We start from the raw sequence: 13,626 nt of genomic DNA, 5'->3' as shown, positions 1-13,626 counted from the left end.
AAAAAAAAAAAAACATGTCCCAACTATATGTTTTCTACAGGAAACCACTTTAAATATAAAGGTACATGTCGATTAAAAGTAAAGAGATGGTGAAAGCTGTAGCATGCTGACCCTAATCAAAGAAAGTGGGAGTAGCTATGTTAATTTAAGACAAAGCAGACATTCAAGGCAAGGATGTATGTTATATGCACCTAACAGGGCGTCAAAATATGTGAGGTAAAAACTTCTAGAGCTGCAAGGAGAAATAGACAAATCCACTGTGATAGTTGGACTCTCTATTAATAATTAAAAGTTACAGAAGACAGAAAATAAGAATATAATTAAACTGAACAGCACCATCAATCAACCAGATCTAATTGAGTTCTACACAGTATTTCACCCAACAGTAGAATACACATTTTTCTCAAACTCATGTGGACCATCCACCAATGTCTGTTCAAAGTAATAGACATTATACAAAGTATCCTCTCAGACCATACTGGAATTAAGCTAGAACTCAATAACAGAATGATAGCTGTAAAATCCCTAAATATTTAGAGATTAAATAATACAGCTTCAAATAGCACATGGGTCAAAGAAATCTCAATAGAAATTTAAAAATATTTTGAATTCTTTGGAAAAAAATAGAACTTAATCAGAATTCACAACATGCAGCAAAAGCAGTGCTTAGGGGGAATTTATAGCATAGAATTAATATATTAGAAAAAAAGAAAGATCTAATGTCAACAATCTGAGCTTCACCTTAGGAAACTAGGAAAATTGGAGTAAATCAAATTCAAAGTAAGTAGAAGGAAATAAATTAAAAAAAAGCAGAAATCAATGAAAATGAAACCAGGGAAACAATAGAGAAAAATCAATGAAACCAAAACTGCTTCTTTGAAGAGATTCATATAATAAACATCTAGGCAGGTTAATTAAGAAAAAAAAAAGAGATAAGACATAAATCACTAATACCAGAAATAAAAGAAAGGCCATCACCACTATTAATCCATGGTCATCCAAAGGATAATAAAGGATTATAATGAACAACTCTGTGTCCACAAATTTAATAACTTAGAAACTATGAACCAATTCCTTGGAAGATACATTTAACAAAACTCATACAAGAAGAAGTAGCCTGAATAGCTTATATCTATTAAAGAAATTGAATCAATAATTCATAATCTCCCCAAACAGAAAGCACCAGGCCCAGATGATGAACTGGTGAACTTGACCAAACATTTAGGGAAAAAATAATGCCAACACTCTGCAGTGTGTCTTAGAAGATAGAAGCAGAAGGAACACTTTATGTAACTCATTCTATGAGGCCATCATTACCCTAATACCAAACCCAGGAAGAGATGTTACAAGAAAGGAAAACCACAGGTCAGTATCTCTTATGTAAATATTCTTAACAAAATATTAGCGAATTGAGTCTAACAATGTAGGAAAAGTGCACAATTTATGGAATTTATTCCAGGAATGTAAGGCTGTTCCAGCATTCAGAATCAATTAATGTAATCCATCACATCAACAGGCTAAAGAAGATAAATCCCATGATTATATCAATAGATGCATAAAAAGCATTTGATAAAATCCAGTGCTATCCAGCAAACCAGGAATAGAGGAGAATTTCTTCAACTTCATAAAGAACATCTACCAGAAAATCTATAGTTAATGTCACTGCTTTTCCCCTAAGGTCAGGCACAAGGCAATGATGTCTTCTCTCATCACTCCAATTCAACATTGTACTTGAACTCATAGCTAATGCAATAAGATGAAAAATGGAAACAAAGCATATAAAGGGTTGGAAGGAAGAAATAAAACTACCTTTGTCCACAGAAGAAATAAAACTACCTTTGTTCAAAGATGACATAATTATGTATGCAAAAAGTCCTAAAAAGTCAATAAAAAACCCTCCTGGACTTAATTAAAAAGTCCATTGCTTAACTCTCTGCTAGCAACTGGAATTTGTAATTAAAGACAATGCCACTTACATTGGCACCAAAAAACCAAAATACTTAGATATAAATCTAGGAAAATGTGCACAAGATCTCTGTGAGGAAAACTACAAAATTCTCAGGGAAGAAATCAAATAAATGGAAAGATATTCCATGTGAATGGATAGGAAGACCCAATGTTGTCAAGATACCAGGTCTCCCCAACTTGAACAATAGATTCAATATAATACCAATCAAAATTCCAGCAATTTATTTTTTGGAAATAAACAAAGTGATTCTAATGTTTTCACGAAGAGACAAAAGACTCAGAATTTTGAGCACAACATTGACGAACAGTAAAGTTGGAGGACTGACATTACCCAACTTGAAGACATGCTGTAGAGCTACATTAATCAAGACAGTGTGGTGTTATTGAAAGAAGAGACAAATCAGTGGAACATAATATAGAGCCCTGAAATAGACCCACACAAATATAGTGATCTATGACAAAAGGAATAATGAAATTTTATTGGAAAAAGGATAATCTTTTCACCAAATGGTGCCAGAACCACAAGACATCCACATGCAAAAAACAAAGCAAAACAAAACAAACAAAAAGAATGTAGACCCTGACCTTAAACCTTTCACAAAAATAACTTGAAATGGATCAAAGGTCTGAATACAAAATACAGGGGTGCCTGGGTGGCTCAGTCGGTTGATCGTCCAACTTTAGCTCAGGTCATGATCTCACGGTTTGTGAGTTCGAGCCCCGTGTTGGGCTCTGTGCTGACAGCTCAGAGCCTGGAGCCTGCTTCGGATTCTGTGTCTCCCTCTCTCTCTGCCCCTCCCTCACTTGTGTGTGCTCTCTGTCTCTCTCTCTCTCTCTCAAAAATAAAATGTAAAAAACCCCCTTTTTTTAAATACAAAAGTATAAAACTTCTAAAAGGTAACATAGGAGAAACTCTAGGTGACCTTGGATTTGGTAGTGAGCTTTTAGATATAACACCAAAAGCAAGCTCCATGAAAGAAAAAAAATTGATAAATTGGATTTCATTAAAAGTAAAAGATTCTGCTTTGCAAAAGACACTGTTGAGCAAGTGAAAAGACAAGCCACAGACTGAGGGAAAATATTTGCAAAACACTTATCTGATAGAGGGCTTGTGTCCAAAACATACAAAGAACTCTTAAATCTCACGAAAAGGAAAAAGAAAAGAAAAGAAAAGAAAAGAAAGGAAAAGAAAAGAAAAAAAAAAGAAAATGACCAACCCAATTAAAGGCCAAGGAGCTAAACAAACACCTCACCAAAAAAGATATACGGGTGGCAAATAAGTATATGAAAAAATGCTCCACATCATATGTCATTAGGGAATTGCAAATTAACCAATTAGACACCACCACACACCTATTAGAATGGTTATTACACGAAATAGACACCACCAAATAGTGGTGAGGATGTGGAGCAACAGGAACTCTCTTTCACTGCTGGTGGGAATGCAAAATGGTGTAGTCACTTTGGAAGACAGTTTGAAAGTTTCCTGCCAAGCTAAACATCACCTTACTATGTGATCCAGCAGCCATCCTCCTAGGCATTATCCAAATGAACTGCAAACATCTCCACACAAAACCTGCTCACAAGTGTTTCTAGCACTTTTATTCACAATTTCCAATAATTGGAAGCAACCAAGATGTCTTTCTGTAGGTGGGTTGATAAGTAAGCTGTACATCCTCACAATGGAATATTATTTAGTGACAAAATAAGTGGGCTGTCAAGCAATGAAAAACCTTGGAGGAACCTTAAATGCATATTTCTAAGTGAAAGGAGCAAGTTTAAAAAGCCTTCACGCCTTATGATTCCGACCGTATGACATCTTGAAAAGACAAAACTAAAAAGACAGTAAAAAGATCAATGATTTTCAGGAGTTGGGGAGACGGAGGAGGGAAGAGATGAACAGGCAGAATTCAGGACCTATTTAGGGCTCTGAAACTATTCTGTGTGATACTATATAAAGGTGGATATATATCATTATACATTTGCCGTAACTCATACAACTATGCAAAACAAAGTGCATCCTTCGGTAAACCATGTGCTTTAGTTAATATATCACTATTGATTCATTAATTGTAATTAATGGATTACAAGTGCATTACAATTTGCATTACAAATGCATTACACTTAACATAAGATGTCAGTAACGGGAAGCTAGGGTGAGGTCAAGAGCGGATACATGGGAACTCTGTGCTTTCTGCTCAGTTTTTTTGTAAACCTAAAACTGCTCGAAAAAAAAGAAGTCTATTGATTAAAAAAAAATAAAGAAAAAATGAGAGTGACATTGTAGCATTATAGAATAGTAAACGTGGTAATCTTCTGGTAGCAGAATTCTATGTGATTTTTCTTTCCTCTCTATATTTCTTTTTATTGTTTTATTTAGGTGTAATTTACATGCAACAAAATTCACCATTTTTCTAGGGTACCGTTTTGTGTTTTGACAAAAGCATTGTGCCATGATGTCACCATCAGAGTCAAGATAAAAATGGCTCAATCACCCAACAGATTTACTCTGTGTCCCTTTGTAGTTAAAGTTCTTACCCCACCCTGGTCCTTGGTAACTGGATCTGCTTTCTTTCCCTATTGTTTTGCCTTTTCTGGAATGAAGATAACTGGAATCATACCATACATGGACTTTGAGTCTGGCTTTATTAATTTAGCATAATGCTTTTGAGATTCATCTATGTTTGTATGCCTCAGACATTCATTTCTTTTTATTGCTGACTGATAGTCCATTATTTGGATGTTTACAGATTTGTCAGTTAAAGGACACGTGAGTTGCTTTCAGGTTTTGTTGACAATGAATAGAGTCATTCTAAACATTTATGTACAGGTTTTTGTTTGACTATACATTTTTATTTCACCAAGGAAAGTGCCTAGGAGTGGGATTGTTGGCTTATATATACAGTAAGTGTAGGTTTAACTTTATAAGAAACTGCCAAGTTGTTTTTCCAGGGTGGCTGTACTATTTTGCATTTCCACCAGCAAAGTATGAGGAGTTGCTTTACAGTTGCTTTACATCCTCACTAGCACTTAGTATGGTTAGGTTTTTTTGAGTTAGGTGAGTAGTGATATGTCATTATGGTTTCAATTTGCATTTCCCTGCTGATTCATTATGTGTTTGATATCGGTATATCTTCTTTGGTAAAGTGTCTGTTCAAATTGTATTCCTATTTTATTTTATTTTATTTTATTTTATTTTTGAGAGAGAGAGAGACAGAGAGCACATGGGGGTGGGGCAGAAGGAGAGAGAGAGAGAGAGAGAGAGAGAGAGAGAGAGAGAGAGAGAGAGAGAGAGAGGGAATATTAAGCAGGCTTCACACTTAGCTCGGAGCCTGATGTGTGGCTCGATCTCATGACTGTGAGATCATGACCTGAGCCAAAATCAAGAGTTGGACGCTTAACCGACTGAGCCACCCAGATGCTCCTAAATTGTAAAACTTGTTTCCTTATTCTTAAATTTTGAGATTTCTTTATATATAAAGCTTTTACCAGAAATGCGACTTGCAAATAATTTCTCTCAGCCCATAGCTTTTTTTTTTAATTCTCTTAACACTCTTTCAGAGACACAAGTGCTTAATTTTGATGAGGTAATTTTTTGTAATATTTCTTTTATGGATTATAGTTTTGGTGTCATATCTCAGAAATCTTTGCCTAACCCAATATCACAAAGGTAGCCTTCAATGTTCTCTTCCAGAGTTCTAAAATATTAAAGTTTACATTAAAGTCTATCTGTGATCCATCTTGAATTAATTTTTGTATGTGGTCTGAGATATAGATTCATTTTATTTCATGTTTTGTGTATGACTATCCAAACGTTCCAACAGCAGTTGTTGACAAAAAATACTGTTCCTTCATTGAACAGTCTTTATACCTTTGTTGAAAATCAATTGACTACGTAAGTGTGGGTCTATTTTTTGACTCATCATTCTATTCTATTGATTTGTCTAATCTTTTGCCAAAACCACATTGCCTTAAAAAGCATAATTTTACATTAAGTCTTGAAATGACATCATATGTGTCCTCCCAAATCTTTCTTTGTCAGTCTACGGCCATACCACCCTGAACGCGCCCGATCTCGTCTGATCTCAGAAGCTAAGCAGGGTTGGGCCTGGTTAGTACTTGGATGGGAGACCAAATCTTTCTTTGTCAGAATTGTTTTGGCTATTCTCCTTTAACTTTCCATAAAAAATTTGGAATTAGATTACCAATTTTTACAAAATATCTTGCTAATATTTGGTATTGGGTTTCACTGAATGTATAAGTCACTTTGTGGGGAATTGACATCTTCACAATATTGTGACTTCCAATCCACAAACAAGGTTTTTAGGCCTTCTTTGGTTTCTTTTATGATTGTTTCGTAGGTTCCTGAGTACAGGTCTGGCACATACCCTGTTAGATTTATAGCTCAGTATTTCCATGTTTTGGGGGAGCTGTTGCAAATGATACTTTTTCAAATTTCAGTTTCTTTTCTTTTTGAATTTATTTATTTTTGAGAGAGAGAGAGAGAGAGAGAGAGAGAGAGAGAGAGAGAGAGAGAGAAAGCATGAGCAGGGAAGGGGCAGAGAGAGGGAGAGAGAGAGTCCCAAGCAGGCTCTGCACTATTAGCATAGTGCCCAATGCGGGGCTGAGTCTCAGGAACCATAAGATCATGACCTGAGCCGAAATCAAGGGTCAGATGCCTATCCGACTGAACCACCCATGCGCTCCTCAAATTTCAATTTCTAATTATTTATTATAGAATACATTAGCATAATCAGCTTTTGGATACTGACCTTGTATTCTGTAATCTTGTTAAATTTTCTTACTGTTTCTGGTAACTGTAAATAGATTCGTCGGGATTTTTCTTTGTAGACAGCCATATCTATGAATAGAACAGTTTTATGTTTTATTCTCCAATATGCATACCTTTTCCTTCTTTTCCCTTCTTGATTTCACTGGCGTGGATCTCCACAAAGTGCTGGAGCGGACATCCTTGAGTAACTCCCAATCTCAGGGAGAAAGTGTTCTTTTTCCATAAAGTATGCTGTTAGCTGTAAATTTTTTTAAGATGCCCTTATTAGGTTGAGGAAGACCCTCCTTCTACTTTGCTGAGAGTTTCTGTCATGAATGAATATAGAATTTTGTTAAATGCTTTTTCTGCATCTATCGTGATAATTACATGATTTTTCTTCTCCCGTTTGCTGATATGGTGAATTAGGTTGACTGAATTGGGAACGTTGTGAATCTTGAATTAGCCTTTAACTTTCAGGATAAATCCCACCTGCTCACAAAATATTATCCTTTTTATTTATCCTTAGGCTTAATTTACTAAAATTTTAGTGAGAATGTTTGTGTCTGTGTTCAGGAGGGACGTTGGTCTGTAGACTTATTTTTGTTCTCATAACACCTTTATCTGGTTCTGATGTCAGTGTCATTCTCACATCAACGATGTAGTTGGGAAGCAATCCCTCCTCTTCATTTTTCGGAAATGTTTGGTAGAATGTTTGATAGAACTCACTAGTGAGGTCATCTGGCCTTGGAGTTCTCTTTGTGACAAAGTTTTGAACTACAGATTCAAGTTCTTTAAAAGATACACGAATATTCAGGTTCTCTAGCTCTTCTACTTTGAGCTTTGGTAATTTGTGTCTTTCCAAGAATTCATTCATTTCATCTAGTTTGCTAAATTAAGTGGCATAAAGTTATTCATAATATTCTTTTTTTTATCCTTTTAAAGAAATCCTCTCTGTTGTCCCTAATACTGGAAATTGGCATCCTCTCTATGTTTATCATTGCTGGTTTTGTGAGTTTATCAATTTTATTGATTTTATTTTAAAAAACACATGGAATCTCACTGATTCTTTTTCTGTTGATTTTCTGTCTTCAATTTCACTGATTTCTGTTCTTTATTATTCCTTTCTTCTATATGCTTTTGGTTTATTTTGCTCACTTTTTCTAGTTTTTTTTTTTTTTGAGAGAGAGAGAGAGAGAGAGAGAGAGAGACAGACAGAGACAGCAAGCGGGAGAGGGTCAGAGGGAGAGGAGGAGAGAATCTTCAATAGGCTCCACACCCAGCATGGAGCCCAACATGAGGCTTGATCTCAGGACTGTGAGATCATGACCTGTGCTGAAATGGAGAGTCAGCCGCTTAACTGAGCCACCGAAGCACCCCACCTTTTTCTAGTTTCTTAAGGTATTGGTTTGAGAGTTTTCTCCTTTTCTAATATAGGTGTTCTAGTGATCTAGGCCTTTGAGTACTTCTTTAGCCAAATCTCACTGATTGTGACATGCCGTGTTTTTATTTTCATTTGGTGCAAACTATTTTGTAACTTTCCATTTGATTTTTTTCTTCAACCACAGGCTATTTCTGAGTTACCGGTATATTAAAAGTGGTTGTCTTCATGCTGAAATTGCGTGTAATGTTTTTCACGTATATACATTTATGTTTTTACTTTGTTCTATCTGGAACTTTGTGCAAGTTTTCCAGGTTTCTACATTAAGTATGCATTGCTTTTCTAAGAAGAAAACAATTAATATAAAATGACACTCTACGTTTTGTAGTACTTCTTCATTTACAGAGTTTCATTTACTCCTCCAACCTCTGCTTGAGAAGCAGATAATCTATCCCACAGGTGTGGAACACAGATTGGCAGGTTTTTTAACTTTAATTTTTTATTTTTTTTTAAGACTGATAGTTTCAGTGACTTGCTCAATGCCACACAGGTAGAGCTGGTTTAGAATTCAAACCCACATTTTCTGACTCTCCCAGCTCATTCTTCCGAAGAAGTTGGAAACAAAGATTTGAAAAGTAAATTGGAATTTATTTTTGGGTGGTTGGAAAAAAAATCATTGAGGGTCTTGAGTGAGTGGCTGCTTGAGACAATGATCTTAGTGTAGCTTTTTTTTTTTTTAAATGTTTATTCATTTTTGAGAGAGAGCGTGAGTGGGGGATAGACAGAGAGGGGGACTTGAGGACTCCAAGCAGGCTCTGTGCTGACAGCAGTGAGCCCCATGTGGGGCTCGAACTCATGAGTTGTGAGATCGTGACCTGAGCTGAAGTCTGACATTCAACTTAGTGAACCATCCAGGCTCCCCTTTCAGTGTAGTATTAATCTGAATCTCTGATTTCTAGTGAGGTTGAACATCTTTTCCTGTTTATTGCCTGTTCCCATTTCTTCTTCCCCCAAATTGTTATTCATGTCTCAGGTAAATAGATCATCTTTCTAATGGATTGGTTGGTCCTTTACTTATTAATTTAAATGATCAAAAGTTCCCGATACTCATAGTTTATTTGTTGGAAAGATCTTCTCCCAGTTTCTTGCTCATCTGCCTTTTCTTTATTCAATTTGCTCATCAGCGAAATGTGTACTGGAGACTGAGGGAAACTAATATGTTTGCTACAAGAAGAGTCTTGGTTTGTTTTGACCTTGTGTGTTGGGAAGCAGGAGATAAACGAGGATGGGATTCGGTGAATCACATGTTTGGAGATTCATTTACCAGTCAGTTGTTAACTGATTACATTTATTGGCCCCAGCGTAATAGGCCATGTGATAGAGAGCAAAGAATAAATGTTGCCTGCTTTTTTGAAAAAAAAATTTAATGTTTATTTTTGAGAGAGAGAGAGCATGAGCAAGGGAGGGGCAGAGAGAGAGGGAGACACATAATCCGAAGCAGGCTTCAAGCTCTGAGCTGTCAGCACAGTCCAACGCGGGACTCCAACTCAGGAACCACAAGATCGTGACCCAAGCTGAAGTCGGATGCTTAACCGACTGAGCCACCCAGGCGCCCCAAATGTTGCCTGCTTTTGAGGAGCTTTTACTTTGATGGAGAAATAAGACCTGTAAAGTAATACAAGAAACTGTGGCACAAGACAGGCTGTGGCTATGAAAGTTTCTTTTCATCAAAGGGGAAGGGGACATTATTTTGGAGCAAATGGGGAGTTGTTTACATAAGAAACAGTCTTTGAGTTGAATGAGAGCAAAGACTACGGATATTCTTGCTCACCATTTTATCCCCAGCAGTTAGCAGAATGCCTGACAATAAGTGTCCAGGGCGCCTGGGTGGCTCAGTCGGTTAAGCGTTCGACTTTGGCTCGGGTCATGATCTCGCGCTCTGTGAGTTCAAGCCCCACATCAGGCTCTTTGCTGTCAGCAAAGAGTCTGCTTCAGCTTCTCTGTCTGTCCCCCTCTCTCTCTGCCCCTCCCCCGATTGTGTTCTCTCTCTCTCTCTCAAAATAAATAGATTAATTAATTAAAAAAAGAATAAGTGTAAAATACTTGGTTAATAATTGAATGATATTAGCATGCATGGGCAAAAGCCATTTATAGGAACTTAACACAGTGCTTTTCACTCATTACTCCTACACCACCACCAGGCAGCTCTGAGAAAGAGAGATCAGCATTTCAGACCTTAGCTTGCATTTCCAAAGCAAGGAGCACAACTTCTTCCAAAAGGACACCCGACATGCTCCCTTATCTTACCATTGGAACAGAGCGGTAATCAGGATCTTGGCTTCACTGAGGCAAACCTGGGTTTGACTCTCATGTCAATTACTTGGTGGTTAGAGGACCCTTGATTTCCCTCATCTATGAAATGAGATTAATGGTAGTGCCTACCTTGTTCGGTCATCGTAGGATCAAATAAGCAAAGCATGTAGAACACGGAGCTCCTAGAAGGGCTTCTAGAAATATCCCCTATGCCTCGTCTCTTGAAGTACCTTAAAACAGATGGAAAGTGTGATTGCCTTTGGATTTTATGACTTTGTCTGTGGTTTCTAACTGCCGTATTCTCCATCTCCTTCCTCACAGATTCAGAGACATATTGTGTGTTTCAAGACAAGAAGTACAGAGTGGGTGAGAGATGGCATCCTTACCTGGAACCTTATGGGTTGGTTTACTGTGTGAACTGCATCTGCTCAGAGGTACAATCCTTCCCAGCATATGATTACCCAGTTTGCTCCTCAGACATACTTCCTTTGTCTGAATGGCCGGGAAGCATGGGCGGCAAAAGCCTAAGAAAAGTTAGGAAGCAGCTTCTATGGAAAAACAAACATCTGACTTTTTCATCTTGTTGCCTTTTGGCTTGTTGCCTTTGGGATCCCTGAATATTTGCTTGGGACAGATATTTATAGTCTCTTAGCCAAATGATATGGGACATGGTGGGAGAAGGTAGAAGAGTTTGATTCCTGGGAATGGGGAAGCAAAGCTCAATTAGAGTACCTGGATTGTAAGACAAAACCGTTTTTGAAGATCATGTTCAAGGCTGGCCTTTAGAGAAAAGATGAGGACAGGTTATACACTGGTTCCTTGGGAGAGTGTATTTTTTTGTTGTCTCCACCAGCAACTATAATTAGGATCGAGGCTGTGAAACCTTGGCCCGTACCTGCTGATGATTGGAGTTCCCTTGGCGTGGCCTTGGCTCCTGACCAATCATTCGGAGAGGTGTTTGGATACATTAAATGCCATCTTTGCAATAGACAAAATAGGCAGTATCGTCTTCTTTCTGTGGCCTTGACCCAGGGCCACAGGTGTGGTCCATCTTTCTGGATAAAGCTTCTACCATCACATAGTAGGCCAGGGTTTCTCAATCTCTACACTATTGACATTCCGGTACAGATATTTCCTTGTTGTAGGGCACGTCCCGGACTGTGTAGGATGTTTAGCAGTGTCCCTGGCCTCTACCCACTAGACACCAATAGCACCAATCCCAGTTATGACAACCAAAAATGTCTCAAGATATGGCCAGAGTTGCTTGGGGAGCAAAATGACCCCTGGTGGGGACCACTGCACTAGGCCAATTGGGAAAGGAAGCCTTGTACCAGGCCTTGAGAATAGAGAACTCTGAGCAGATGGAAAGAATTTTCAAGACCAGCTTCTCACGTGAGACCTTGTGGAAGGACTGTATCTCCTCCCTAGTGCCCAGGTAGAACAGAAGCAGTCACTTGCAAGCCATATTCTTTTGCCATTTAAACAGAAATTTGGGCTTCTAGAATCTTAAGGATGTGAAAATCTAAACTCGGGGCAGTAGGAGGTAATGTTAAGAGGCTACCGGGCTCCGGGGTCAAGACAGACCATGTTTCCAATCCAGGCTCTGCCACCTGTGAGCCGTGTTATGTTGGACAAGTTACCTAACCTCTCTGCGATCCCTTCAGCTTCTTTTTCTTTAAAATGGGATCACGATACTATGTATTTCATATGGGTGTGGTAAGGATTAAATTCACTAATACATTTCAGTTACAACAGTGCTTGGTCACAGCATTCAAGAGACATCAGCTGCTGTCATCGTTATTGTCATCATCACTATCACTATGACTGTTATTTTTGTTAATCTATTAACTCTAGAACAGAATTCAGTTCAATGCATTAAGGAGGCATCAGCGTAGGCCTCAGCCAGAAGGAGTGGTTTCTGATGTGCTTTGGTGATTTCAGTTCAAGATGATACCACCTGGCTCTGAGGAGTGTGGCACAAAAGGAGGCTCTGTGGTGTTTCCAAATGCAACACTCCAAAAATTTGTTCTAGAAAGTCCATGAGAAAAGGAAAAGGTTTCTGGTAAGGTCATTTGGATTTGGATCAAAGAAGCCTGCCTCTTTAAATGGCCAGGGCAGGTATCAAATAGGGCATCTGGGGACTGATTAACTGCCTGGTATGACAAGATTGTGTCAGATTCTTGACCCAACACATTGGAAATGGACAGCTAACCCTTGGGGGCTGAGCTTTGCTGTCTGCAGGGCAGGGAAAATGTTAATATGATCCCAAAGCCAACAGCTCAAGGGCTGGCATCTTCTCTTTCCACATCCTCTTTGTCACCCTCTTCCCCCACAAGAGCGTGATAGATGCAAGTAACCCTTGCTCGGAATGAATTATGGATGGAAATATGCTAATGCCCAATTGATTTCCAAAGGCCTCCCATGATCTAGCAATGGCTGAGAGCTGTCAGAGCTAGGGATCTTGTCATTGTAAATTGGGCAGGGACCCAGTCACCGCCCTCCCCCTCCCCCCTGCCCCTGCCACCAGGCACACTAGGTAATCCGCTCAATTCCAAAGCCTAGCTTGTTCTCCGAAAATTTACGACTGAAACAGGAAAGGTGGAGAGGAGGCATTCAGCCTGCTGGACCCATGCAGAGTTACGTGGAATCCAGGACCCATGTGTCAGGGATATCTCCATGCCCAGGAGTGGGTAGCAGCTAAGGGGGCCCATGGCTGGTTATCCCTTCCCTCCAGTGGTATTGAGCAGGTGATCATGTAATTAGACTAGGCTCTTGTGGATGTGCAGCTGGAGCCAGAAAGGCTAGAAACACCACAAAGCCAGGCCAGGAGGAGCTTTTGTCCGCAGCTGGCGGGAGGCTTTGAAAATGAGAGCAGTGGTGACCCCAGCTTCAGAAAGATATGCCAGCCAGCTATCCACCAACCCAGCAGACATGCTAGTGATGAGAAAAGGGAAGAAAATGCTGATTTCATTCAGCTCCTTGGGAATGCGTCATTCGCTGTCTGGGTGAGTCTCTGCGTGCCTGTTTCCCAGACTGGCATGACCACAGGTGACCTTTGAAAGACATTCATTTTTTTTCTCGTGGTTGCCTCCTCTCTTTCAGAATGGGAATGTGCTTTGCAGCCGAGTCAGATGTCCAAGCCTTCACTGCGTCTCCCCTGTGCATATTCCACATCTGTGCTGCCCGCGCTGCCCAG

General features: G+C 39.0%; 1 protein-coding gene across 8 annotated transcripts in view; it reads left to right on the top strand.

The window, feature by feature from the left end:
- The window catches only part of CHRDL1 (chordin like 1), a 118,635-nt gene that overhangs the window by 21,025 nt on the left and 83,984 nt on the right, over positions 1-13,626 (top strand). For 4 of the 8 annotated variants that reach the window (XM_058712288.1, XM_058712286.1, XM_058712289.1 and 1 more), the window contains exons 3-4: positions 10,752-10,864; positions 13,533-13,626. In XM_058712288.1, the coding sequence (XP_058568271.1) occupies positions 10,752-10,864; positions 13,533-13,626 (207 nt within the window). Of the gene's footprint in view, positions 1-10,751; positions 10,865-13,044; positions 13,117-13,216; positions 13,436-13,532 lie in introns of those variants that run through there. The other 4 variants (XM_058712285.1, XM_058712283.1, XM_058712284.1 and 1 more) reach the window with 2 other exon arrangements.

Source organism: Neofelis nebulosa, chromosome X (assembly GCF_028018385.1).
Source record: "Neofelis nebulosa isolate mNeoNeb1 chromosome X, mNeoNeb1.pri, whole genome shotgun sequence".
Lineage (NCBI taxonomy): Eukaryota > Metazoa > Chordata > Mammalia > Carnivora > Felidae > Neofelis > Neofelis nebulosa.
The sequence above is the reverse complement of the archived record's forward strand: the minus strand, read 5'-3'. Positions and strand labels throughout refer to the sequence as shown.